The 27,908-nt window shown below is 41.6% G+C and overlaps 2 protein-coding genes across 4 annotated transcripts in view; one reads left to right on the top strand and one right to left on the bottom strand.

Annotated features, from left to right (window-relative positions):
* The window catches only part of macrod2 (mono-ADP ribosylhydrolase 2), a 453,977-nt gene that overhangs the window by 347,692 nt on the left and 78,377 nt on the right, over positions 1–27,908 (bottom strand). The window lies entirely within an intron of this gene.
* Positions 14,163–24,492, top strand: flrt3 (fibronectin leucine rich transmembrane 3). The gene is made up of 3 exons (XM_034101037.1): positions 14,163–14,419; positions 19,628–20,304; positions 21,313–24,492. The coding sequence occupies exon 3, from the start codon at positions 21,355–21,357 to the stop codon at positions 23,305–23,307; it is 1,953 nt and encodes a 650-aa protein (XP_033956928.1). The 5' UTR covers positions 14,163–14,419; positions 19,628–20,304; positions 21,313–21,354; the 3' UTR covers positions 23,308–24,492.

The following is a 27,908-nucleotide window of genomic DNA, read 5'->3' as shown; positions in this document are numbered from 1 at the left end:
TTGAGTCTTCCATTTTGCAGAGATTTGTCATGATCTGATTGGTGTGTGCGGGTCTCCACTTGAAATAGCAGACTGCTCCTGATCCACACAGATGAAAAAGCGCATACAGTAAGATGAAGAGAGGAGGAAAATAAATGAAGGTGGCTGAGGCCATTTCGTGTGGGGAATAAAATATATTGCACCACATTCCAACAGCTTTGGCTGCGGATTTAGATGAAATGCCCGATTTTAATGCTATTGCTGGTGTGGAACCTCATGCAAATCTCAAAGCATGACCTCTGACCTGCAGACAATTGTGGGGCAGTACTTAGAGAGCGCTCCCAGAGATCCTCCCCAGGACTCCAATTAAGGGGGCTTCACATTACTATATACAACAGGCTAAATACCGGCCAAGGAATCTTAAGCTGCACTGCATGTGCCGAAATGCCTGATGGTGCCATGGCAAATACAGAGAGAGGTGATTAAGTAATGCAGCGAAAAGCACAGATAAACGGATTGTAATGGTCAAAGAAGACAGGAAGAACATTGTTTATTAGCCGTGTGATGGTTTGAGTACATGACTACAGCACATTATAGTCCACAGATTAAAGCTATGGGTGCCAATAAGTAAACAAGCATTGTTGGGGTTTTTTCCAGAGTGTTATCTTAACTGACCACTTTCTTTATGAGAGGTTTAACATTTGGCAGCTGCACTGCATTCTAATAAAAAGGATGCAGCAGTTCCGATAAAAAGCAGCCTGTTCTATGCATAATCCTGAGGCGCCGTGTGAAACATGCTGGAGTGTATGCACAGGCAGTAAAGCTGTAGCAATACAAAAGATAAAGGACTGCGTTTCTCCTTCTAGAAAATTCAAGCCATGGTCCCTATTATAATGGATGTTGCTTTCTGAGGAGTGATATATGAGGCTGGAGAAAAAAGCTTGACAATTCCTACATGAGAGCAATTATCAGTTATCAGAAGTTGATGGCTGATGATGTTCAACTTTGGCACAAAACAGACTTTGAATCCAGCATTCCTTTTTAATATGTAATCAATGACCACAACTGTGTGCTACAGGTTTTACTAAGATTACTAGATTTGCCCGAAAAGATGATTTTTTTAGTAAATCCATTTCAACAGGAAATTACCATATGAGGCCATCAGGGTCGATACAGTGCGAGTGGAAGTAGAGTTGCTTATTGCATTTTCCTAAAGCACCTTGTGAAGTAGTCTCTTAACTAAGCAGAACACTTCATTTGAAAGGTCACAGGTGCTCCATCAGACAGGGAAGGTCGCTTTCTCTGTAGCTGAGAAAATGTGCTGAGAGGGACCATATGAAAAATAGGCAGTGACACGTGGCTACATACAGCAAGAAATGCATAAAGATTTCACTTAAAGCTTGCCAAAGCACTTATCGCCTGTCACTTTGACCGAGCATCTGCTTGCCAATCCATTTGAGTGCTCAGGTAAGTTGTGTGTGTGTGTCCCACTCCCATCTCATCACAGATGCATTGAAATTCAATCTCTTGCATGGAATCAATGGGTTTGAGGATAATTACCTGAGCAGATTAGAGCTGGAGGCAGCTGGAGAGAGCTAACGTTTGATCATTCCAGCTTTTCCTGCTCTGTTTGTTTTCCCCGCACTTTAGCTAAATTAGTAATTACAGTCACACAGCCAATCTCACCATGGCCACCGTAAAGCCAAAGACACACCTGCAGAAGCGCTAAAAACAAACAGCTAGTTTAGTGGAGCACAAGCTCCGACAAGCTAATGAGAAAAACTGTCTCGTTTCTATTTCCTTGTGAATCCTGCTGGAATTAAAGCGGACGAACAACACAATCAAAAGTGTAAAATTGGAAAGTCTGGTGAACACTAAATGGTCCATCAGCAAAGTTCGGCTCGGAAACTATCATGCAGAACCAGTTTCGTATAGCAAAAGCCATCATAGTGTAACAAATATTACGCTTGGAATTTTTTGTTTTAATATAATTAAATAACAAAGTCGTAAAGTACAGAGAACTCTTTTTTTTGTACCAGCTTGGACCCTGAGCGGTGTAGCATATTGCATGTTGACAAATAGGCAATGGAAACTAAGCATTATTTTGAAAGAGGATACAAAAAGAAGGATCCAGATGGAGGGAAACTTTAACCCGCTAAGCCCCTTTCAGACGTGAAATTTGCAACAATGCTGGATGTTACAGTGCTGCAGTGCTCGTGTTATGTTTGGCATGCAAGAGGGAGCTCAGAAGCCCTTTTCTGTTCCCATTGTAGATGCAGCACTGACGGAGAGCAGCAACGAGTCGGAATGATATCAAAGAAGAAGCGATTGCTCAGTTCTCACAGGCTGTACCAAGCACTGGATTTTTTTTAAGTATTTTGCGGTTGAGCTGTTAATGATCAACGATTATTGTCAGCACTGCAGACAGGAGGCCCGTCCCTCCTCACAACATAGGCAACTATGTACAGTCCCAATACATTTTCACATCAATTTCATACTTTATTAGTTATGACATGTATATATAAGCATAGTTATGCCTCTCTATATTTGCACACACTATAAGTAAAGTCCTAAAAACAGCTGGCATGAAGAAACTTGGCCAATTTTTTTTTTTTAATGTACCTAATGTGAGGAGAGCTTCCTCACAATTTCAAATTGTCTCATTAGTGTTTATTAAACAGATTTTATTCCAACATGAGAAGAAATAAAAACGTTGTCACAGTGTTGTGGCGAGAAGGCAAAAGAAGCCATCTGAATAACTCTCTTTCTATGTGTATTAAACCATCTGATTCAATTCAGTCTTGGGCTGTGTTAAAGTGGAAGGTCCTTTTAAGTCATACTGCTGACATCGCTTTTACAAAATTCTACTCAAGACCTTTTTTTAAACACGAAGCAGACATGTACTGTTTAATAACCAGCACATTAACGGAGGAAAGTGCATGTCTGAAAGGCAAATCAAGCTCAAATTGTTTGTTGTCGAAAAGCCACCGAGGTATGCATGTCGTCATTTTCTGTCATTTGCCCACGTTTACAAGGATGTGCAGACCAAAACTGAGGAATCCTAAAATAGTGTAATGAAAAAGTGCATTCACTGGTGCTGTCATGTCCATTTTGGGGTACATCAGGGCATTTTCAGCAACAGCGCACTCCCCTGACAGATCCTCTGTCTCACCTAACACCTCCTTTGGCACTGGGAGCTGCAGCTCAGGAGAAACCCAGACTGCTGTGTGTGTGTGATTCAATATGACTGAAAGAGCCCACTGGCAATGGGTAAATAGATGAGCCATCGGGCCTCTACATTTATACTGTGACATGTTTCATTTTCCATAAGGTACCATTCAAATGACCAAAGAACTCCTGGCTTTGAAAAAGTAGACACATTTGTAAGCAAACAGCTTGGCAATTGCTCACTGGGTGAAACATAAACACAACTGGCTTCTGCTATTCTTCCTCTCATAACAAAGCTGACCATCATATTGGTCTCCAGACAACAATCAACAGCACAAGGATATCTCTGAGCGCTCGCTACTGCTGGACTGTGCGACACTGCTTTGATGCGTTTCATTCTCAGCATGTTAATGCCCTGTCCAAAGAGTATTGTAAAGCTGGACTTTTGCTAGACTAGCAAGGCCTGCTGAGGCCTCATGTCAATGCTGTTCGAGATGACTCAGCCCGGTCACCAAGGAAACATGACAGAATGTACAAAGGCAGAGTGTTTGTTAAACACGGAGAGGGCAAGGTCAGCGGGCCATGTGATGTGGGTGGTAGTGGCGGCAATAAGAGGTGGAGGACGGAGGGGCAGACTGAATGCATGGAACTAATCAAAGATTTGTTTTGACTTGGTAACCTTATGTTGCTAGTTAACTTGAGCCTTTACAGGAAAACTTTCTTTTGTTATAGTTTACTGACATCATGAGTAGAACACCAAGAAGGCTTTATTATGTGGCATGAACTGATGCTTGACACTTGTATCCCCACAGTCATACACAAGACTCACACTGACAAAAACAGACACAAAGCGTGGCTCAGGTAAACTGACGGCTGGATATGTGAGAAGCCTCAAATGCCTGTCAGACTATGTGAAAAATCACACACTGAGTCTCTATGGAAGACTCCATGTCACTGAATTCAGAGGAACCAGGCAGGGGTTCGGCTGCCATAGCCCCAATTATAACCCAGCACATCATACAGAGCGCTGTTACACTACAGTAAGGGAAAAATGAATTCTCTTCTATTGCTTCTGACACATTGAGCTTCAGATCTGACAAATGTTGTGATTGATCCCCGCCAACCCGCTGACAGATCTAGTGACAGAAAAGAACAGTTTCTCTCTGCACTTGCGCCTCTGCAGGAATAACAATATCCTGCTGGCACAGGAAACAAAGTGAAAGCCTTTTGAAAAGCGAGTGAAACTCAGTAATGCCAGGCATTAATTACTCAGTCAATAAAGTCTGGGATTACACTGGCCTTTCAACAAGAAAGTAAAGAGGGAATGCGCCGTCATATTCACACTCTGAATCAATTTTAACAATAGATCAGGAGATGAGTAATGGGCTGTTGAGTCTGTACAGCTAACTCCAAAGTGAGTATGCTCTTGTGGATCAACAGAGAGATAGTTAGAGGATTTCTCCAGGGAAAGCTAGATAATTCCCAATTGAGCCCATTTGCTCCCACCCACCCACACCCACATGCAAACAAAGAGGAGACAAGACTGAGAATATTCATTAGGAGGATACTGTACTCTAATTAGGCAAGGTGGAACGAACGAGCACAGGTGTGGGTTGCACCTGCTTGTTGGAAACCCATCATTCTCCATGTTGCAACCACACTGGGATGACGATAACACATCTTTTCTGTGACTATGATGCCACTGATGCACACACCCACACTGCCACCGTCCCCACACCCTGCGTTCCTCTGCTCCTCCTACTGCACCTCTGAGGCGCTGCTGCAGGCGTGAAATTTGGCAGGTTGAGCAGCCATCCACACAATGCAACAGACGGCACTCCATACACGGAGAAGACACACTTTCTGCTTGACTGACAGATGCATTCCTGTAGGCTGGCTCCAACTCTTCAACTCAGACAGAAAGAAATGTACGAGGCAGAGTAACAGGGCCATATGTTAAAACACATGAGGCTTTTTTCCCCCATGAACATGAGACATATTTTACTCCAGTAGTCTTTACTATCAACTTCACAAGCTGAGGCCCATTGTATTCTGGCAGCAGGAGACGCTGCTGGGGATCGATATCATTCCACATCACGCACAGCTGTTAATGTGCTCACACTTTAAAGTCTACTGTCATTTTTACAAGAAGTGTTCCGCTTACACACAATACAGCTTTTATAGCTACGGCTCCATTCTGGGGCATCACCTGTTGCCATGAAGTCAAATTGATGTCTGTGCATGTGACAGTAAATGAGTGTGTGTGGTGTGTGTTGGCGCTTGACTGTGAGTTAGTGAGCGCATGTGTTTTATCAGTTGCTGGCCCTTGTTTGAACGGAGCCTTGATGAAAGCCTAGACAAACACAAGGGAATGTCAACCAAGGACTTAAGTCAACAGAAAGAGCCTTGACTCTGCCAGGGATCCCTGTGAGAGAGGCATGCCCTCCGACACCACACCGGACTGTTACTCCACACAGCTCCTCTCCACCAGACCCCACCGGCAAGACAGAAATATACTCGACATGGGAACAATAATTTTCTCAGATACAGTCAAATACATGACCTGAGAGGAGAATGGGAGTTATGAGACTGAAAAGGGACGAAAGAAAGAGTGTAAACACTGTACTATTACACTACTTAGGAAGGGAAACCATACTCGTAAAATGTTAAACCTTCCTTCCGTTTGAAAAACTGATGCAGGCAAGACATTCAAACTATGTATTTGAGATTGATTACAGCCTTGTATTATTGGACTGGTCATGTATTGTGAAAGCAGCAGAAGGGCAAATGGTAAAATTAGCAGTGCAAACATCTAGCTGTATTCAAGTGGGAGCAAGAGATTCACTTTTTCCCTCTGTCTGTTTTTGTGTGGGAAGCCAGTGGAGTGGGCCTGAATCCCTATTGACTCAATGTGCTGAGACGTTTCCCCTCTTACCAATGTTAAAGTAGGCATGAGCACTAATCCTGAGGGGTTAAACGAAGCCTCCTCTGGGCTTTCCCCATCCTGAGAGAGCTGGGGGTGGTTGGTGCTGCAGCGCACACAGAACTTAAAGGGGACCTATCATGCAAAATGCACTTTTGTACGTCTTTTATACATGAATATGTGTCCCCGGTGTTCCAGGGAACTCACCAAGTGTCAGAAAACACAACCCTCTCTTTTCCTCCATACCCAAATCTCTAAAAAAAAGGGGCTGCAACGGAGCTGATACAGACTGATCCAGATTTGAACACTTTACTGACGTCAGTAAAGTGTCGCTACGGCTATTGGTCAACTCTCCACCTATCAGGGGAATGTGGGGTTGGGTCACGGCCGGCCATTGCTGCTCGAAAGCGCTGGAGTACATATGGAGTACATATGCCAGGCCTGTAAGTGGCGCTGTAGTCTGCCACAAAAGCAGCGAAGAAGACTTCCCTTGCATGGTTACCATGGTTGCCCTTCTGTTTATTCTCCGCTGTGGCTCTTTGTCTCCCTCCCCGAGGCAAGCTTTTGCGCCTCCTGCTTTAAAAAAAAATGAATAATGACTCTATATAATCATATGTAAGGGATAATGTGCAGCGACGCGGTCATTATGGGGAAAAGAACACCGACAGGCTGATCAGGAGCACGACGCGAAGCGGAGGGATCTAGATCGGCATCTAGGCACATTATGCAATGTGCAATGTGCACATTATCCCGCTTATTACATGGCCACATTCTCGACAAAGTAACGACATAACTCCCAATATTAATTGAAATGCTTTTATGGATTTAGAAAATGATTTTATTGATTTAAAATATAGTTTTATGTATTGATTTAAATTGACATGCATCCGCTAAGAAAAATAGTCCGTTGTTACTGTTTGAACTAACGTAACAACGGCAGGAACTGCTTCTATAGTGTTTTTGAGGAGCTTTTTGATTACAGATTTGAAAACATCGTTGCTTGTTTTAAAAGTAGCACAATTCATTATGTCAAACCTTAGAAAGTATCTAGATATCCCTGCCCTAATGCCAAAGTAACTGGCAACTGAATATGTGTCGCCGTTTGATGTCTATGTCTGGACCGCTGGGTAAAAAGGAGGGTTTCTGCCCCATCACTTCTCTTCTTACTTCTATAAGAATAAAACACGGAGGACGGAGATCTCTTTTTCTCCCCCTTTTCTGACAGCCCAGCAGCTGATCTCAAAGCACGCTCCCCTCTCCTGCAGGGGGGCTTGGTCAGCTGCAGCTCACAGAATCAGCCCCCTGCAAAAACAGCGCTGGAAAGAGCAAATAGAGCGAAATGAGGCATGGCTAAAATGCAGGATCTTTTTGGTATTTTGAAAAAAAACTATATTTATATACTTTATATAGGTATGGCCCTACAATATATTGTTCAAATATAGCATGATAGGTGTCCTTTAAATGTTTTTGGCAGAAATGTGGCTCAACTTTTATAAAATATGCAGAGGAATTCCCGCTCAAAACTCACGATGCAACAGTGAAACCGTGTTAAAGCAATCCACGACGGTACGTTTCAGTTTGAATTCAGGGGTTCTCATGGCAGACACTCAGGTGAAAAGCACGAATAAGAGAAATGCTGCAGAGGATGATAATTAAATTGTAATGATCACAGTGTGGAAATTGGGTCACTTGAGCTGCAGAGACAGATATAAGAAGATATATAGAATTACATGCATAACAATTCACAGGTAAAATAAAACAACAGTTTAAACACTGCAGTATATTAGAAAGTCTCCGAGTTGCAGGTTAAAGAAGTAAGAATATATTAACACAGATAAAAGAAAATACCTATGTGTGCAGTTGTTCATCTTATTGGTTACAGTATATGAAAGAATATAAAGGAATGTGCAGCAGCCTTAGCCTGTGAAAAAATGCATTCCCCATGGTAATAAAAAATGATGTAGAAATGTGGATTGTAAACTGCTTAAAGGGGTATAGAAAGAATAGCTTTTGAAAATGATACAGTCACAGTGATGAATGTTTCTAAATAGGGAATGCTGGCATTTTCCACATTTACAGTGACCTTTACAAAGAGAAGAATGCTATGTTGAGAGCCTATTGCAATGCTATGCAGAAACTAGATGCAAGCAGCTATGGTTCAATCAACACGAGGACTGTTCCCCAACAACAGCCCGCCACAGAAAGGGACCATTTCCATTTCAAATCGCAGCCATTTTCACACCAACACAGACAGCATCAGGAGCTGCCAAAGTCTGGCAGCTCCTGCCCCAAGTGTTGTCCCCTATTGCTGCATATAAATTCACAACCATGTTATTGCCTGTGTGATTGATGTTGGTTATAATGGCACTACTTCTATTTACCCAACACAGCTACCCATCTCCTCTATCGACGATGTGCTGGTTCACTTCCTCTACCTTTTAATGGTTGTCTTTGAAGGGTTGACTTAAAGGAGTTCTTAGTGGCCTGTGAAATGTCACAGCTTTGTCTATGGTTTGATTGTGAAATTGGAGCAAATAAAAGTATATTTTAAGGGTAATGATCTTTAAGAAAAAGGCATTGCTCCTGAGCTAAGAGTCCTACCCTTCAAATGTAACAAAACTATGCGTCACCTTTTGGCTTACTGTTGGCACACTGTACTTCATAGTGGAGATTGTGAACATAATTCTGCAATAACAAGCAATAAAAACTTGTATGAGTTGTTACTGCCAACATATCATATATATCATAAATATATCAACTGTGAATTGGGTTCTGGGGAACCTTTGCTTGTCCATTTTAGAATAAAATGGGAAAGTGTTGATGTGAACAATTTTTAACAAAACAACTACAAAACTCCTCATTAAATTAATTATAAATTTGAATTAACCTATTTGCAGAAATTAGGAAAAACATGAGGTTTCTTGCATTGTTTTAATGACATTGATTAAAATAACTGTGTCCCAAATTATTTTATGCAAATGTAGATGAAAGCAATTCAAGGTCCAGAATAAACATAAACACTCCGAGTCCACCTGAATTATTTTCTCCCACCCTTCATCACCATCACTGCCAATGTAATACACTCACACAAACACCTCCTCCTGCAGAAGGTTAACCTCACCCCAACAACAGACTGGGATAAAGAGGGCCTCCTCAAGTTACACCTAGTTTACTCCACCACAAGCACATTACACTCTGGCGCTAAAAGGTGGGCGGGCAGTCTGCGAACACTTCTTTCAGGAAAGTCATAAATGTCTCCTCGACTCTACTGGCGCTTTTATTCCCCCATCATCACTTTCTATAGGCTTCCTTTGAATGTGGATCCTGGATAAGGAGGAATAAGCAATCTGATATCCAAGTTACTCATGATGAGTGCTAAACAACTGGTTTCAGACGCTGAGACCTCCTTGTTGTTTGAAGGTGTTACCAGAAAACGCCTTCTGCTGAAGTTTAATGCCAATTAAGTGGCTCTGGTTCCTAGAGGCTTTCCACCACCACAATGAAAACATTTCAAGATAACTTCTCCCAGCTAACAGCATAAGAATGCAAACTGAATTATATCACTCGAGACAACCACATGCAAGTGCGGAACTGGATAATGAGAATGTATTTTAGGAAAGTGATTGAAGCCTCAGCTCAGGGTTGAGAGTACTGATGTTCCCAAATTTGCTCTAAAGCCCATGAAAATATGAAAAAATCTGTTATTACTTTTGTATTTTCCTAGTAGTTTGTCATCGTGTTCAGTCGTGGAAAAAAATTAAGTTGAGAAATCATTAAAAAAAAAAAATCATTCTAAGACGTGACTCAAGAGAGTAAACAAAGTCATTCAGATCATAGAGAGAGAAAAGTCAGTTAGTGTTTGGCACAGATAAGTGAACACTTTGATCATGGTGATGGCAGCTATGTGTGACATCCCTTTTTAAGTAGTCTACCATTTATTTACCCAAAATCCTGATGCCCATGAAGCGCATTTCCTGTATGTGTTCAAATTAGGGCCATTACAGTCCTTGAGGTCTTGTACAATATAGCTTATCTTATCTAGACCAACAAAAACATGGTTTGTTTTATTAGATAACATTATAGCCCTGACTTCCTCTCCTTACAGCTGTAAACCCTAGCTGAACCTTCATAAGACACTCAAACTTCTTATCTCACAGGAGCAAAGCACTCAAATCACCCATATACTGAAGGAATGTGCCGATGAGTTTGGAAATCAGAAAGGTGCATGTTTGTCTTTAAGGCTCTGTCGGTGCTTACACAAGCATATAGAGTCCATTGTAAAGATAAATGCTACCATTTAACTAAGACTGGGGAAAAGATGCTAAATTGGCTAATTACAGATTTAGTGCAGGAATAGTAAACCAGTTACAAAGCAAGAGAGAAGGGCTACAATTAGATACATTTGAGATGTATGCTGGACTGTGAAAACACTGTATGGTAATTCTATCTTTTATCTCCTTTATTGTGCTGATTAGCACATTGGGGAGGGGGATGCTCAATCTAATCTGATCACAGAGCATTGTGTTTGGGGTCATTAACCTATGGGAGGTTCTAAGGTTGACAAGTCAGCTCCTACCCCCCTCTATCTTTTTGATGGAACTCGCTCATCCCTCAGTCCCTCTGTCTCTACAAACAACACAACAGCAACCACAGAAACAGCCAAAGAAAACAAAAGACGCGGGGAAAACAGCCAACAGGGCTATTTGCATGGCTTGTCATTCTTCAACAAACACAAGGCCCAAGCTGACCACTGGCCCCTAGACTTGCCTAAGCAGCAGGATGTTGGCCTCTTTAGTCTCAGTTTCTGTTGTTGTTGTTGTTGTTGTTAATGCCAGTCTTTTTCATGGGCAACACCCTTTTCTCAAAAGATAAAGTGGTCATCACATCACTGAATATCTGGGATCTGCATCAGAAGAGAGTATCTTACTGCAGAGCAACCATGCCCCACCGCTCTACTGACTTCTGCATTTATATGCATAAAGATCCAACAAGCTCCATCATTAGGTGTTTTCTCTTGCATTCCAGTATTTACATCTGTTCGAACCCACACTAATGAAATCCAACATCCGTCTACATATTTATCCATTTCCTGATTTATAGTTGTTTTTCCATAAACCCTCTTTCTATCCCTTTCACAAACACATTACACCCTCTGTAAATCAAAAATGTGAAATTTCCAGCATAACCAACAGCACCTCTCTTCCACAAATCCTAGTTAAACTGTTGAGATACTGAAAAGCTGCCTGTCAGGATGGCGGAGCAGAGATGAAAGGCCTACAGCAAAGATCTCTGCTGATTGCCTGTAGAGGATGAATATGCAAATAAAGCAGAAGGTAAATGAAAAACAAAGCGGGGGTCTTTGGCAGCAGCCTTTTTACATGTTCCCTTTTATTTGGCATTGGTTAAGAACACGGAAAGTCTATCAATAATGAATGCCAGTCAGAGCAAGGAAGCAGACATGAGGGGAAATCAGTCTCCTTTTACCCCCTGCGAGCCCCTGAGCGGTTTTGGGGCCTATTGTATTTCACACAAGCTTTTCAGTGAGCACGCATTAAGCTTAAGTGACAGATAAACGGAAAGTTGAGGGAGATAAAATAATATCCATAACACCTAGCCTACATTACATACCAATCAGAATAGGTATACTAGTTTGCAGGCAGTCCATAAAGTAGGACACCACAGCCTGCCAACTGCAAGATCTATCTATTGACCACAGCAAGAGCAAAAAAAGTAAATCAATTATCTGGTCGAATGTCTGACATGAGAGACAAAAACTGGGATCAGGACAGTCTGATATAAAACAAGACCAAGTGCACACTCAACAGTTGTGTTGTTGCCACCAGAGCCAGAAGGCACTTTAGACAGCACTTAGCAAAATCAAGTGGCTTAATATATTTAGCTATCTCTGCACACACACACACACACAACTGAGTAGGAAACAACCTGTCTGTTGTCTAAACAGGGTGAAATTGGCCAGAGAGCATCCTTGGGAAAGGAGAACACCCATCCCCTTGAACAAAAGATGAACAGGGCAACAGATTTCCCTGGTCTTGAGATAACAGAAACCCAACACCCTCGTCCTCCAGTGGGGCTCTTTGTACGTCTGAGAGAGGGTCAATCAGCAGCCGCTGACAGATGTGTCTGCAGTCGATTTAGGAGAGGAAGGCATGGCGAGGTCAGGCATAGGTTGTCCTGCTCTGTCCCCCTCGAGGGAAGACAAGGATCAAGTCAGGATGTCCGAGACTGACCTTTTCTCACCTCGTAGCATTTGGTATACAACACCTGGACTCAAAAGATATAGTTAAGCTCATTAACAAAGCAGCAAAACATTAAGCCTCAGTAGAAACATTGCAGCAGATTATTTATATTTGTCTACAAATCCACTTGTGTTTCAACCAAAAGTGAGAGCCACTCCAGTTGGAAAGCAAACACATGTGAAAAACTCCACCGGAGGTCTAGTTTTGGCAGATGCTCCAAGCTTAAGTGCATGCCCGTTCAATTAGGTACTCAAGTTAAGATGGCAATCATGGTTGAACGGTATGGTGAGGCTGAAGTTGAAGTAGCTTTGCCCTAGCAAACAACTGGGCATGAGATGTCAGCGGTGTCAGACACTTACACACTCAATTTAGTGTAGTATGCACAATCCTAATGAGGCAATAACCATTGGCTGGAGAGGAGGTCCACATCAGCTCATGGGCAAAAAACAAGAGTAAAATACCACTATAAACGTGTTTTCATTCTGGTTGTATGTCAGGAAGTCACATTTATAATTGGCATTTTATTTAAAGAGTCTGTCTTTACAAAACAAATGAATTGTTGTTTACAATTTCTGTTTAGGGCTATCCAGAACAAATAAATAACACCTCTCTAACATACCAGTTTGTTTACTGAAAATGAATGCAGAACCTCCGGTCATTAGCAGCTAAATAGCATAATAGGTTTGAGGTCATTAAGAAAAGGTAGTATTGAAGTGTATGACAAGTAAGAGAAGAGACATCACATTACTGAGACAGCAACACGCAGATCTGATCACTGACCCACTGTCATCGACAACAGAAACAGAGCTGCTTTAGTGCGGCTCAATGCACCGACCTGTAATGTCTGCCCTGTTAGGTAGCTGGGGGGAGACACTGGAGATGACGCAGGGCAGGAGAGAGTGTCGGCTGGGTCAGATTTGATGTACAACCCTTTGACTAACAGCTGACTCACTGCCACTTTGGGCCTTCAGGCCACTGTTTGGCTTTATTTAAACATTGAAACCAAAGGAGGGTCAAACACCCAGCACTAGGGGCACAAGGCAAAATGGCACTTCAGGTATGTCTTAGCAAACACATTCCCATCCTCTATCGAGTAGCATAACACAAATATTAAGCCACATGCACACATAAGCATATGCAGCATCAAACCGTGTATCATAAATTAGGAATCGGCATAATTATTGCTTTTAATTATTCTGGTTTAGTGACAACATCATCAATTATGTATTACGTGTCAAAGCCTCTTCTTATTATTTGTTTTAAAGAGCTAGTCTGATATTGGCTTCACACAGTAAAAGGCACAGGTTTTAGATGTATTTTATAGAATTATTACACTTGCTAGGGCAAAATACAGGTTGATAATTATAAAACATTTATTTTCTTCTTTGACAAAATACATTTAAATATAAAAAGCAACACCTGGGATAATTCAACTGACAAATCATAACAACGGTAATGAAGCCCTGATGAAAAAAACCTAATCATGAATTATACAATAATTTAACTAGAGCTAACAAAACCACATGTTGCCTAAAATAAAACACTACAATAGATTGAATCTCATTGTCACCAACACGAGGACACATACTGTATATTTCTGACAGTTCGCATTGCTTTCCAACCAGTGACTAGTCACTCTTCTTATGTGCACACATCTGACAGGGATGCGAGTGCCTTTCCCCTTTCCTCCACTCCCCCTAGTGTATCCATCCAACACTGCATTTTCCTCTTGTGCATCTCCCAAACAGAGCGAGGGGGGGGCAGAGAGAGCGAGAGAGACAGGCCCCGCCTCCAGATGACATCAGTGCTCTATTGAAGCTAGAAGCAAGCACAACTCCACATTTGTGAGGAGGTCTACCCGTGCACCTACGTCCTTGCACAGCCTACAGATTGTGTATGTGTGTGGGGAGCACCAGTAAACAGAGCAGTGCTGCTAAAGATAAACTCCAAATAGCTCTAGCCTTGTAAGTGAGAGGGGCTCTTTTGGATTTGAATTTAAATCCTCCTGGATTGGATTATATTTTTTTCCCCGTTGTGAACCCCAATTTAAGAGGATACCTGTTACTTTCCCTTTTTTTGGTTGATTATAGAGGTAAGTGTGATTTGCTGGTACAATCCTGTTGGGAATGCATCCTTTTCATCTTTTTGGATCTTCTTTCTGGCAGATGGAATTCAAAGTCATGCGGGATCCTAAGGAGTTGCTTGTCTCTTTATTAGTTATCCCCCTCTTCTTTCTTTCTTTTTTGTTGTCCTTTTGAATACTCGGTCAAGGAGAAACATTATTTGGTTTCTGTGATGGGGTTGTGATAGATGCGAAGCAACGCTTTAAGCGATAAAAGAATCGTGAGTGCACATTTCTTCCAAACAACCAAATTGAGCCCTAGTTTACGCACTGCGAGTCATTCTGCTCAGTATGGCAGATGAAATCTGACTTGGACAGATTAACCCGTCTCGTCATCTCAAGTCCCTCTCATGTCTGCAACTTGCTGCTCCGACCCTGTGCTGCTTCCCTATTTATTCTAGCAGAGCCCGCAAACATAAACAGAACATCTCTGTTTCTGCTCTCCCGTGTTTCCACTCTGCCTGGACAGATGCGTTTCTTGTTTCGACACGCTACATTTCTAGATCACATCCACACTCCGCCTCAGTACATTGGTCACAACATGTAAAAAGCACTTTAAAAAGAGCAACAGCGGCGTCTAAAATCTTTAATTTCCAGCTTAGAATTTCCCCCAAACAAGTGGGGGAGATAAAGAGTGGCGAATACGCAAACTTGATAGGATTAGCGGGGCTGTGTGATCTAGTCTCAGCGCTGCAGCTCGAGCAGACTCCCCGGCGTGAATCTGAAATTGCGGTGCAGATCCCGCGGAGTCAGACATGAAGGGGCAGCTGCAGAAAGTCCGCTAAATGCGTCTCCAGCGCCACTGTCTAACACTCGGGGCACCCCTTTTATGCATTAAAATATACTGCTTTAAATTGCAACTAGTCTGAATATAATAGGTACGTCCCCTTAAAAAGAACATTAAAACGTTATGAGAGCTTATTTTGTAGGGACGCAGTCGTTAAAGTCCCCTAAAATGTTCCATAGGCAGCAGTTTGTACACAAGCAACGGCTCATTTAATGCACATAACATACTGTAACGTTAACAATGCATGCCGCAAAACACATAGGCCTACCTGACTGCCGTAATAACAGCACCCAGAAATACACGCAATTTAATACATCCTGCTCATATGGCCGACTAACATTCAAATGTTAAACTATATCATAATGACTCAAATACACTGTACATATGAATTTGATATTTATAACATCAGGCCAATGCATGCAATACTCGTGCACTGTATTTAAGCTGGATATGTTATAGTCAACTCCAGTAGTAGTAAATCCAATTTAACATAACCTTTTGAGATGATAAGGGCAGCCATGCTTTACACACAGCCTATATATAAATGCAAACTTGACTTCAATTATCAGGCAATGTATCTGTAGCTCTTTGTTGTCAGGGTGTTTGAGAGACAAAAGGAATAAATAGCCTGTTAAACATAGTAGACATGAGGACAGACCCAATTGTCTATACCGCCTGAGGCAAAAATCCCCAGTCAATTGCTTTCAGAGGGAATTCACATTGCAGATTAACAACTAACCAGGTCACTACAGACAGAGTCTTCTATTGCCACAAAAGTTAAATCATAAAATATGAATGACTGTTAGGGAAGAGAGTGATAAAAAATACTTTGAGAACTACCCAGACATATTTCAGATTTGACACTGTACTCTGAGGAGGCCTGCAGATCTTTTCATAATTTATTTATCCACTGAGCAGTGCTTTTTACCAAATATTCCAAACTTTAAGTGTCAAATTGTTTTACATTGTTAAATGGGGGATTACAGTAAAAGGTATAAACATTGCTGCAAAGCATAAACACTGCAGGGAAAATCTTTTCCAGCGCTATGACTCAGGAAAAACCGTAGATGGGCCAGAAGGGAGGTTAACAAATGTGTGTATTGTAGGTGTCTGGCCTGTGCTGAGATGGGCTCCTGTGAGCAGCTAAACATGAGTATTCAGTGTTTTGGTGTTTGCCTGTCACATACAGACACACACACACATCATCTTGCAGTGCCTACCACCCCCATGTGGGGAAAAACCACTGCAGCTGCTGCAGATCTCTCCTTTCAGCCTGTTACAAAAGAGAGACCCCCGTCCGTCACAGGCCTCTCTGTGCTCCTAATGGACCGGCAAAAGTATCATCTGGTCCACCCATCTAAAGACCGCACCAGGAGGCCACATACCAAATCTGTGAAGCTATCACAGATTTGAGCCCATTTTCTCTTCGCCTGAAAGGTGTCTTGTGAATTCAGATCTGATCATGAATGTTCCATTGTGTCTCGGCACCACAGCAGGCTGCTGCCTGGTGTCCTGACATGCAGCTTACTAATATGTAATCAAAGGGAAGACATGGCACAAAAACAATAAAAACAAAATGTTCCTTCAGCAGAAAATCATGAAATAAACTATTTTATATGACAAAATACAATTGGAAACTTCGCTTTGCTTTCATATTAAGATCGCTTTAGCAGCCAGAATACAAATGTTTATTTGCATAATAACACAACCATAACAAATGCTTTCTAGTTTGAATTGTGTGTCCTTAAAATCAAAACAACTTGCCAAATCACATCACAGAAACAACATATGTTAAAACCAGATATGAAAATAAATGTACACCCAAAATAACAATTTTGTGAGCAATCAATCATAATTCAAAACTACATTATGAATTAGAATGAATAATCAACAGCAGATACAAACAACATTGATTTCCCAATGGAGGGCTCTACTGTGGTTCAAAATTAATTCCAGGGCTCATGAATAATTTAACAGTCAGCCATTACTACTTCTACAGCACTTTCCCTCCTAAATGCAGCCAGTGTAATATTATTCTGTATTTTACTAAAGTCATTATAATCAGCAATACTTTTGACAGGCATGAAATTGTTTCTATTTGAGTTGTTCCAAAGCCTTTCTTGTGCAGTGTATGACTAGGGGGCACAAAGTCTCGGGCTCTGTTATTGCAGACTGATGTGCATTTATGCGTGTTGAGCTCACAATGGCTATCAGTGTCCAGCTTTGTGTGAGCCTCCCACGCTCTTCACTGAAAGGTAACTAGCTGTACACACAATTTTACCATGATGCTCAATTTAACTTTGCCAGTACAGATTAAATGAAGCAGAAGCCACTTTGACTGCTGGAGAAATCTCCTGTCGGCCGGCAGAGCTTATTAGAACGATGGAGAAAGACATCCATCACTAAAAATGTTTAACTCAGCCTCCATTGCCCTCAAAATGATTTGTGTGAACGTGTGTGAGAGTCCGTACATGCGTGTGGGTGTACGTTATTAGTAAATGCAAGAGAAAAGGCTTGTGTGGACTGTGTAAAGGAGAGGCATTTCTAAATTGCCTGAATAAACTGCTTTAATACCTCTGTTGAGGTTACAAGGTCCACATGCTTGCCTTGTAGTGAACAAAAGAGAGGGGCCACTCTCCTGAAATCCGATGAGCGTAAAAAAAGGGAAGGGGGAAGAAACAGCCCAGCATAGGCCCGACTGCCCCTCGTAAAGTAAGCATGATGTGCTTGTTTCAAAGCAGACTACAGTTTTTTTTGTAGCTCTTTCTGACTATATTTACACTAGATAATAACCACGTCCCTTGCCCTTTGTACTGGACACTGAGATAGATTCTGGTTTCTCAGCAGGTAACAGAATTGTAGTGGCCAAAGTTAAACTAGCTGAACATGATGTGCAATATAATAGCTATTTATTCAGGGAATCATCCTGTATCTCAATCCTACATGCCTATTATTCCAAGTGCAGATAGTTCCTGCTGGTCTCCATTGATAAGAAAGAATTGCATTTATAATTACTTTCTTTTATGTAATGCTAAGAATTCAAGGATTCATATCAAGACTACATATGTAACAATATTCAGAGGAAGGGGAACTTTACAAAATGAGGTGAAAAGGGCTATTTAAAATTGAAATAGCTTGACTAAGTGCTACATTAAAAGTTCATTCCAGCAGACAGACATCACATATCCTTCTATCACCCCGCCATTTTCTAAACTCCATTACTGAATTTCATCTCCCCCCCCAGTCAGACTCCTTTATTTCAGAAGTCAGTAGAGGTCACATCTGGTGCTTTTCCCTCAGACTCTAATCTAACTAATGTAATACTGGACTAAGGGGCCGTGTTTAGATGGAACAGAAGGAAGGGGGGCATTATTATTACACAGCATCTCAGGAGTTGTAATCAAGTTTCAAGCCTCTCAATTTCCTAATCTTCTCCTTGTCATGGGCTACAACTGTTAAACGGCCGGGCCCCTTGTTCCTAATTTACCTTTACATGTTTTACAGCAAACAGTGGCAGCCAGAGGGTCACATGCATGGTCACACGACATGAAGGGACGCAGGGCTATTGTGTTCTAAGAGGAAACATAACATTTTCTTTAGCAAAAGGAAATTCTATTTTTACTAATAGAAACGACATTCTTAGAGGGTGGGGTGAGGCAAAGGGGTCATACGGAGGAGCTAGACAGGGATACATGTGCTCTTCTCCATACCACATTTAAATGAGCCTCATTTGTCATGTGTGCTTTTAACAATGCAAGTCATTCAGTGAGCTCGGACTAGATCCGCTGTCCCCTTATTTGTGGAATCTGACTGTCAATGACAACTTTTTTTTTATTTCAGGACTAGTTCTCTTCTTAAACACCAAAGGTTCAGCCTTAGATTGAACAGGACTGAGAATGGCACAGGGACTCAACCCTGACCTGAGCCATTGTGTTGGGGTCTAGATCAATGTTGTCTTTCGTATGCATAGACATTCTTTTCTTGAATGTCCATAAAAAAATTAATTTGCTCTGTCAAAGTAAAAGGGCTGTAAAAAGGTCAACTGGCTAAATTATAGGCCAGAAGAAAGGGTATTTTAAATTCACAATATGAGCGAGGTCAGAGTTCAGCATCAAACCCAATCCTTATCTCTCTTCTCTCAGCATCAACACTTAAGGTTTCATATGAAAATCAATGACTGTCGTGAGTGCTTAAAGTGTACAGGGGCATAGAGAGTAATGTATCAGATCATAAGAATAAAAGAATGCGAAAATAAGGTATAACTAACTCAAATCTGTTAAATGAATGCGTTTGATCAACACTTGAAAGATTACACTTATTGCATGATCGTCAAAATTATTTTGAACTGATTGAATGTGGACACTAAATATGTTTGTCTCTGATTTTTTCAGAACATCACCCAGGTGTGAGGAGGGCACAGAATAAGACAAGCTGCAGATGCGTGAGGGAGGCTGGGCCCAGGAGGAAAGGGGAACATTGGCTATCTCCTTCAGAAAAAGGGACCATAGCCCTGGATTAATGCGTATACAGGCTCGGCAAGGGAGCAGAGGATTCTGGGTTACCTGAAGACCTGGAGTACACGAGTGAAAAGGCCTGTATTGAGCCTGTGGCACAGAGGATTGGCATGGCTCAGACCAGCTTTGGGTCAACTCATCATGCCTGTTGGGCTTGATTGCAGAAAGGAGCCTGTGCTGAAGCTCATTCCTTCCAACACCCGGAGCATTTTACTACACTCAAAAAATCTCCTTTGCAGTTATGGCTGTTGAGCTCAACACCCATTAGGATTTTTAATATTACCTGAGAGCACATGTTTTGTCAGTAAGAAGGGATGCTTTTTCTACAGGCTTATCTGCCATGGTAAAGGCATTGAAAGCATGAGCCTCTGACTACACAGAGGAGGTCATCGTCCAAACAAGGATCAGCTCAGCAAACACTGACCTGGTCAGGATATCACCAGAAACCCCTTTGGACAAACATTTCCTTTCAGATAGGATAAGAGCAAATTCAAGAGGAAAGCTTGATTGGATTTTTGTTGGCTGGAAAGGATTTACCCCATCGTATAAATCAGGTATGACAAATACGGATGGCTTTGCTTCTTTTCACTTCACTGACCAGGCCACCATTTGTTATGAGACGTGCAGGAAGAGAGGTCATGGCAGGAGTGCATAATTAAAGCAATAACTCAGTATGAGCCTAATTAAAAAAGGAACTACACATTGATAGTGAAAAAAGAGACAGACAACCAATTGGCACCTTCTGCCTTTCAACAGTTTTTCATTTCCAGGCTATGAATTATGTTTGTTTCATTTTATTTTTTTGTTAATTTAAACTCATAAAATAACACAATTACAATAACAAAACATTAACATAGCACTGTGGAATGTTAGATGAAGCTTCCAAATGTTATGTTTTGGCCTCTGAAAATAGTAAAATAAAAAAATCTCTCTTGGATCTTTTTCAAACCACTTTTCTGTGAGGAGAGATATCTCTTCCCTACCTTGTTAGCGGCAAGTTAAACCTGAGAATTTAAATGGAAAAAATAATTGGTAACGATCCAACTGGACTTAAGAGCATGTCAGTTCTACAACAGTTCATCAACAAAGCCTTACTTTGTTCACTCTTGTGGTCAGTAGCGATGAAAGGCAGCCTTGAGATACAGAACTGTGTAAAACAACTACGGGATGCCATTACCTTTCACAAGTCAGGTCCAACAAGCCGAGGCACAGAGATTTAACTCACAAAGTTCCGAAGTTAAAACATTTCTTTGATAGAAGTTTTGTTTCTAATGCAGGTTACTTTTTTTAACTTCTTATCTTCTTATGAGATGGACAGACAGATCTGAAGAAAACTGTTTATTAAAGGGGAAAAAAGAAATTGTATTGTTGCTCTCTGGCAATCCTAATGAGCAATTAATATACATTTAATAGGAGGATTTCAAACAGATTTTTCTCAGCAGTTATTTAATCTAGAAAGTGCTGCGGGCAGCATTTCAAACACCCGGCATTTATGAGAACAGGAATTTGGCTCTCCTTTAAAGGCCTTGTGTATTAAATGTACCCTTGTGTCTTCTCCCCAGGGGCCCTTGAGTAATTAGACTGCCAGGCAACACAGCTTCAAGATGGTGCCTCAATGCAAGGCCTTTATCCTCTTCATCATCAGGGTCGGGCTGCTGCTGGGTCTTGCTAACCCCCTGGTGACCTCCACCTCGTGTCCCTCAGCCTGCCGCTGCGATGGGACCTTCGTCTACTGCAATGACCGTGGCCTCACTTCCATCCCAACTGGTATGCCCAAGGATGCTACAGTGCTCTTCCTCCAAAACAATCGCATCAAGAGTTCGGGCATTCCTGCAGAGCTCCGCACGCTGACAAATGTGGAGAAGATTTACCTTTACGGCAACAATCTGGATGAGTTCCCCACTAACCTTCCTCTTGGGTTAAAAGAGCTCCACCTTCAGGAGAATAATGTTCGGATGATTACCCATTCCACTTTAGCTCAAATTCCCTACATTGAGGAACTACACCTGGATGATAACTCGGTGTCTGCAGTCAGCATTGAGGAAGGGGCCTTCAGGGACAGTAGTTACCTCAGACTGCTTTTTCTCTCAAGAAACCACCTGAGCACCATCCCTTCAGGCCTACCCATGAGCATTGAGGAGCTGCGCTTTGATGACAACCGCATCTCCTCCATCTCAGAGCAGTCGTTGCAAGATCTCATCAACCTAAAGCGACTAATCCTGGATGGTAACTTGCTCAACAACCGTGGGATTGGGGAGATGGCTCTGATCAACCTGGTCAATCTGACCGAGCTCTCGCTAATGAGGAACTCCTTGACATCGCCCCCTGCCAACTTGCCAGGCAACAGTTTGGAGAAGCTGCAGCTACAAGATAATCACATTAATCGGGTCCCGCCTGGGGCTTTTGCCTTCCTTAGGCAGTTGTATCGCCTGGACCTGTCTGGCAACAACCTGAGCAGCCTCCCACAGGGTGTTTTTGAAGATCTGGACAATCTCACACAGCTCCTGCTACGCAACAACCCCTGGCAATGCACTTGCAGGATGAAATGGGTGCGTGACTGGCTGCGATCATTGCCATCCAAGGTGAATGTACGTGGCTTTATGTGCCAGGGTCCAGATAAGGTCAAAGGCATGGCAATTAAAGACCTAACTACAGAACAGTTTGACTGCTCCGATTCAGAAATCATTCACACCTACGAGACAAGCACAGTCTCCAACACTCTACGCCCCACACAGCCTCAGTGGCCCTCGTTTGTGACTAAAAGGCCTGTAATAAAAAGGCCCGACTTTGGTAAGAATTACCACAGCACTACCACTTCTTCGGGCAGAAAGATCATCACCATCAGTGTGAAGTCAAGTAGTGCAGATGCAATACACATATCATGGAGAGTGTCCCAGCCCATGACCGCCCTACGGCTCAGCTGGCTGAAGCTGGGACACAGTCCTGCCTTTGGCTCCATCACTGAGACCATTGTGCAGGGGGAGAGGAAGGAGTACCTGCTCACGGCACTGGAGCCACAGTCTTCCTATAGGATATGTATGGTTCCCATGGAGACCAGCAACATTTACCTGTCAGATGAGACGCCAGTTTGCATCGAGACAGAGACTGGTTCTCACAAATCATACAACCCGACTACAACTTTAAACAGGGAGCAGGAGAAAGAGCCGTACAAAAATTCCAGTCTGCCTTTGGCTGCCATCATTGGAGGGGCTGTGGCTCTTTTGGCAATAATCATGTTGGCACTGGTGTGTTGGTATGTCCACAGGAACGGTTCGCTTTTTTCCAGGAATTGCACCTACAACAAAGGCCGGAGGAGAAAGGATGACTATGCTGAGGCTGGCACAAAGAAGGACAACTCCATCCTTGAAATACGAGAGACTTCTTTTCAAATGATACCTATAAATCACCTTCCGGTGTCCAAGGAGGAGTTTGTGATACACACGATTTTCCCGCCTAATGGCCTGACATTATACAAAAGCCCACATAACGAGAACAGTATTAACAACAGGAGCTACAGAGACAGTGGAATACCAGATTCGGACCATTCCCATTCATGATATTGCGCATGGCCATTCATGATGAGTGCGTGACAAACAGAGTGGCAAGACTTTTACAAAACACTGGATCTATAAGACTAAGGAAGCAATGTTCTGTACATTTGCCATATAATTTATATTTAAGGACATTTTATGAGGACGAAGAAAGTTCCAGTTGCAGGCAATTACTGAACCATCAGTGGGTATTGTAACTAACTGCAATTCTATATTTTAGGAATTTGTAGTAATTTGTACTGTATTTCCTTTGCTTAAGGTTATTGACCAACTAAAAGAAACTCTGTGTTCTACTGAGATATGATGACTTGTCAACTGTGAAAGTGGGTTTTCATTGCTGTGTTGAACAATCAGACCTTAGAAAACCTTGTAGTATAAGCACAGGTCATTCTTTTAACTTTGTGGCTGTCTGAAAAACAAAAAGGCAAAAAAATGACAAAGTAAACTAAGGCACAGCTGATCAACTAGTTTGCAAAGCAGGCATGTTGCCCTCGAAAAGAATGAGCAGTCAGTAGCTGTCTCCACATAATAAGGACCAAGAGTCCTGCTCTAGTATTCACCTGGTATGGATAACAAATAACTAAAGATGAGGTGCCATGCTTTATTTCTCTGCTTTGTTCAGTGTGTGATTTTTCTTTCTGTTTTGCAAGAAGAGGAAACACAGCAAAGCAACCCAAGCAGGGTCCAGTGTTTGATAGGATTGTAGACCACAGCACAGGTCAGAAAAAGCACACAGACCTTAAGGAGCTCTCTGCTTCTCAAAACAAGTAGACTGGACAGGCTGAAACAGAGGACCCCCCACCATCTCTATTTGTACAAGCCAACAATGGCCAAACGACAATGGCGGCATTCTTTAGTACCATGTACCATACGTCATTCTAGTCACCAGGCCGAAAAGAGAAAACATGTTCGATTTCATTAGAATTACAACCGTGTCAGCAACTCCTTGTTATGAGTATTATTTTGTATTGTTTTCCAAATGAACACACTATTATGTTACCACAATTTGAAGTTAACTGTTCTTAACAATTGAAAACCAAAGTGCATTGTATGCCCTTTGGCCAGTCTTGTATGTGCCTTGATCCAATGCTTATTGTATTTAGCTTTTTAAGAAACCAGTGACTTTTTTTCATACACACTTGAATATGAAAAATATTGGTCATATTACAGAATAAAAGTGGACAAAAATAACCTTGGTCTTCCTTATCTTGAGTACAACAAACCCCATTTGAAATCCTACTTTTTGTATTCTGTTCAATTACTATTATCCCATAATGCTTTGCTGTGATTGCTCAATCCTTTTTTTTCTACTCAAGATAATTTTATCTTTGTACAAATGTGAATTGCCCTGGAGTAAAGTAGAAGGCTACAGGGGACCGGTTTCATTCACTCATATCTCAAATGAATGTCGAGACACACCATCTTAAAATGCTTGGAGAGGAAAAACAGAACCTACTACAAATATATCCTCACATTGATCTAAACTCAAAGGCTTGGCTCATAGCCCTAAAACCAAATCTCCCCTTCAAGACTTAGTGAACTCTTAACAACAATAACTGAGATACCGTTCTTGAAACCCAGTTTTCCACTCAGGGCAGTCTGCAAAGCAACATGTGCTTGAGGCTGCTGTTGTTCTTTTGTGTGGTGAAGCCATGTGTGACTTATCTGATTGGCCAGAGAGAGAAATGTCACAGAAGAGTAGAAATAGGCTGTGAAGAGATTGGACACTTGGGTTTGATGAACCTCCAAGGCACCATGGCAACAGAAAACTAATGACGAGGCACCATATGGAGGTTGGTACAGGCAGACCCTGATGGGGATGCCTGTCCCGGCAGAGGACAGAGTATATATACACTGCTTAGGGCTCCAGGCTGCACACTTAATGACATGGTTGCAGCTCACCCGAGCAAGAGCCCATGGAAAGGTACAGGAGCAGTGAAATAGCCTATTAGCTTGTTTTACAAATGCATCCAACAGACTATCTTGTGAAAGCTAACATAAAGTTAATGCGTTTAAGATTATAATCACTAGATTCCAGCACTGACTATAATACTACACAAAAGCACATACTGTTAGACTTGTTCAGTGTGTATCACAAAAAATATCACATACCCACAACATTTTACACACCCACAAGCTCTTAACACAGCGTAAGCTTTAATTACAGTAAGAAGAGCCGCTAAAAGCTGCATACGCTATCCAAACCTTAAGTATACACTAACTTACCCTTTACACTAAATATATATCACATTAACTTTGAATTCAAATAAACAGACAGTCTACTTTTAGAATACCCAATAGTTATAGTTTCCATATGAACACTGTCAATAGCTTTTTGTTCTAGCTTATTTGAGTTAAAAAAAAAAAACACTACGTGATAAAACATTGAAAGAAATGTTTTGGTTTTTTTTTGCACCAAATTTCCTGTCAGATAACATTTGTCAAATGTTCTGTTATGTATGCTTTAAACAAAAACACATAATGTGCTGTGATCTTAAGTTAGGAAATGTAAACTAAAGTAAAATACCTACAGTTTTATTATTGCTATTATTGGCCTTGCAGATTATGTGTGAGCAGAGATCTCAGTTGGCTCCACAAATGTTGAGAAATGAAATGGTGTTATATTGCTTAGCAGGGCGTCCATATGTCTAGGAATAGCTAGAACCTCTTAAAGTGATATTTCAGGGCCAGAAAGACTATAAACATAGTGTACTGATGAGATCACTGCAATTTATTTAACTAGAACAGCAATCTTTTATGTTTTATTGATGAGTAAGTTAATTATTTGCATGGATTTTGTAGTGACTGACTTGGCTGTCCACTTTAAAGTTCTAAAGATTTATAATAAACAACTCTCACATTTTCTGTCAGTGATAAATGAAAATGTAGCTTAATGGTCGAAGGATCATTCTATTGTTGTGATCTCACTGAAAATCATACATTAACCAGAGCAGCTTTGTGCACTTCGGCTAAACCAAGTATGAGGCAAAATTGATGAACCAGACTGCTGACGGCGCGGTGTGACCTCACTTATCACTCATGACCCTAGCCCTGTGTGTCCCTTTAAACAATTCCTTAATCAATCTCATGTTCTGACTGAGGTCAGACAAATGTTTAAACAACACAAGATGCAACATGCATTTGTCTCCTGTGTGACACTCATAGAAGCTAATTATGTGTCTTTTATGTAACCCAGAGAAAAATACTAATGGTCTGCCTCAGGCTGCCGTTATTCCTATTGTAATGTACTTTTCAGGGAGCCGGTCACATTTGCATTCCTATAGATTCTCGTATCAAAGCGCCTCTGGATGACCTCGGTGTTGCCAATAGCTGGGCATGCTTCTTCTCCGTCAGCACCATTAGTGTGATCAAAACGAGCACAAGCCTTGTGACCCTATGACTGATTAGGGAGGTCAGCGAGTTAAGGTCAGACTCAGTTTACGCATATCAAGAGATGAAAAATGGATGCTTATCAGTGCCCGCAGAACATAGCAAGTCATCAGGGACACTGATGGGCAACCTGTCCACAATGAGGATGCTTAGCTCAGGAGAGACCCCCTGGCATTCATTACAGGGCAATCGAAGCAGGGACGGCAGGAATTATGGGCAAAAACAGTACCAAGAGAAGGTCAGCTGTTTAGCTTGATTGCCCTCAGAACCGTGCAAATGCTCACAGCATAAGGTTAAGCCACTATATTGATACAGTGAGGACACATATGAGTTTGATTTAGTTTATCAACATGATTAGTAATGCTCGTCAATGGCACTTTAAAAAACCAAATTAGAAAAAGTTGCTTGGATTTAAAACAAAAAAGGGAAAACAAATAATCATCAATGTGTTAAGTAACTATCAAAATAAATTATAAAATACTGAACAGAAGAAGTTGCTGTTTGGCAACATTTAGTTCTATAGGTTTAACACAGAATTGAAGTTCTTAAATTCAAAAAGTAAAATGTGTGCTTCATCAACACATGGACACGTATGCTGAAAATGGCTGAACATTCTAAACAAAAATAAAAAAGGGCCGCTTGCTGTTTTTTCTCCCTCACATCCTGTTGCACGCATCTTGCACATCAAACAGACCCATGATTTAATGGCCTCTAACTGCTGAGCGGAGTGGTGCTGAGGTCAGAAGCTGAACCAAGGCTCAGGGCCTCCCACAAAGTCTGCACTGCCAATGTGTTTGCATGTACTGTGTGTGTGTTCATGTGTGTGGGATAAAAAGAAAAGAAACTAAACATTTTGATACTCTGAAGTAGTCTTTCCATTTATCCTCTCGCACAGCATATCGTTCATTCACACACATCTTTTTCATAGTACATTTTTCATTTAAATAAGCAGTTTTTGATGCCTCTGGTGGCAAGTGCAGATTGGGGAGGGACCCTTAAAACATCTAAACAATTCTGACTGTCATTTGACAATTCATGTACATTTTTCAATGAAAAATGTGGAAACTGACATCCAGTCGCTCTTGTTTGAGACTGCCGTTTTTGATATCCAAGCAATTTCTCTCACACTCATCTGAGTCAAATGTCTGCATGAGTGAGTGTGCGCTGTCTTTATGTAATTATGAAAGTTATAGTAGTACTGATTAGGGTTGCCAGAA

The sequence above is a fragment of the Pseudochaenichthys georgianus genome, chromosome 15 (assembly GCF_902827115.2).
Source record: "Pseudochaenichthys georgianus chromosome 15, fPseGeo1.2, whole genome shotgun sequence".
NCBI lineage: Eukaryota > Metazoa > Chordata > Actinopteri > Perciformes > Channichthyidae > Pseudochaenichthys > Pseudochaenichthys georgianus.
Note: the sequence above shows the minus strand (reverse complement) of the source record. Positions and strands in the feature narration are given on the sequence as shown.

Coding starts and splice junctions, on each gene's coding strand:
- flrt3 (XM_034101037.1), top strand. CDS start 21,355: ATGGTGCCTCAATGCAAGGCCTTTATCCTCTTCATCATCAGGGTCGGG.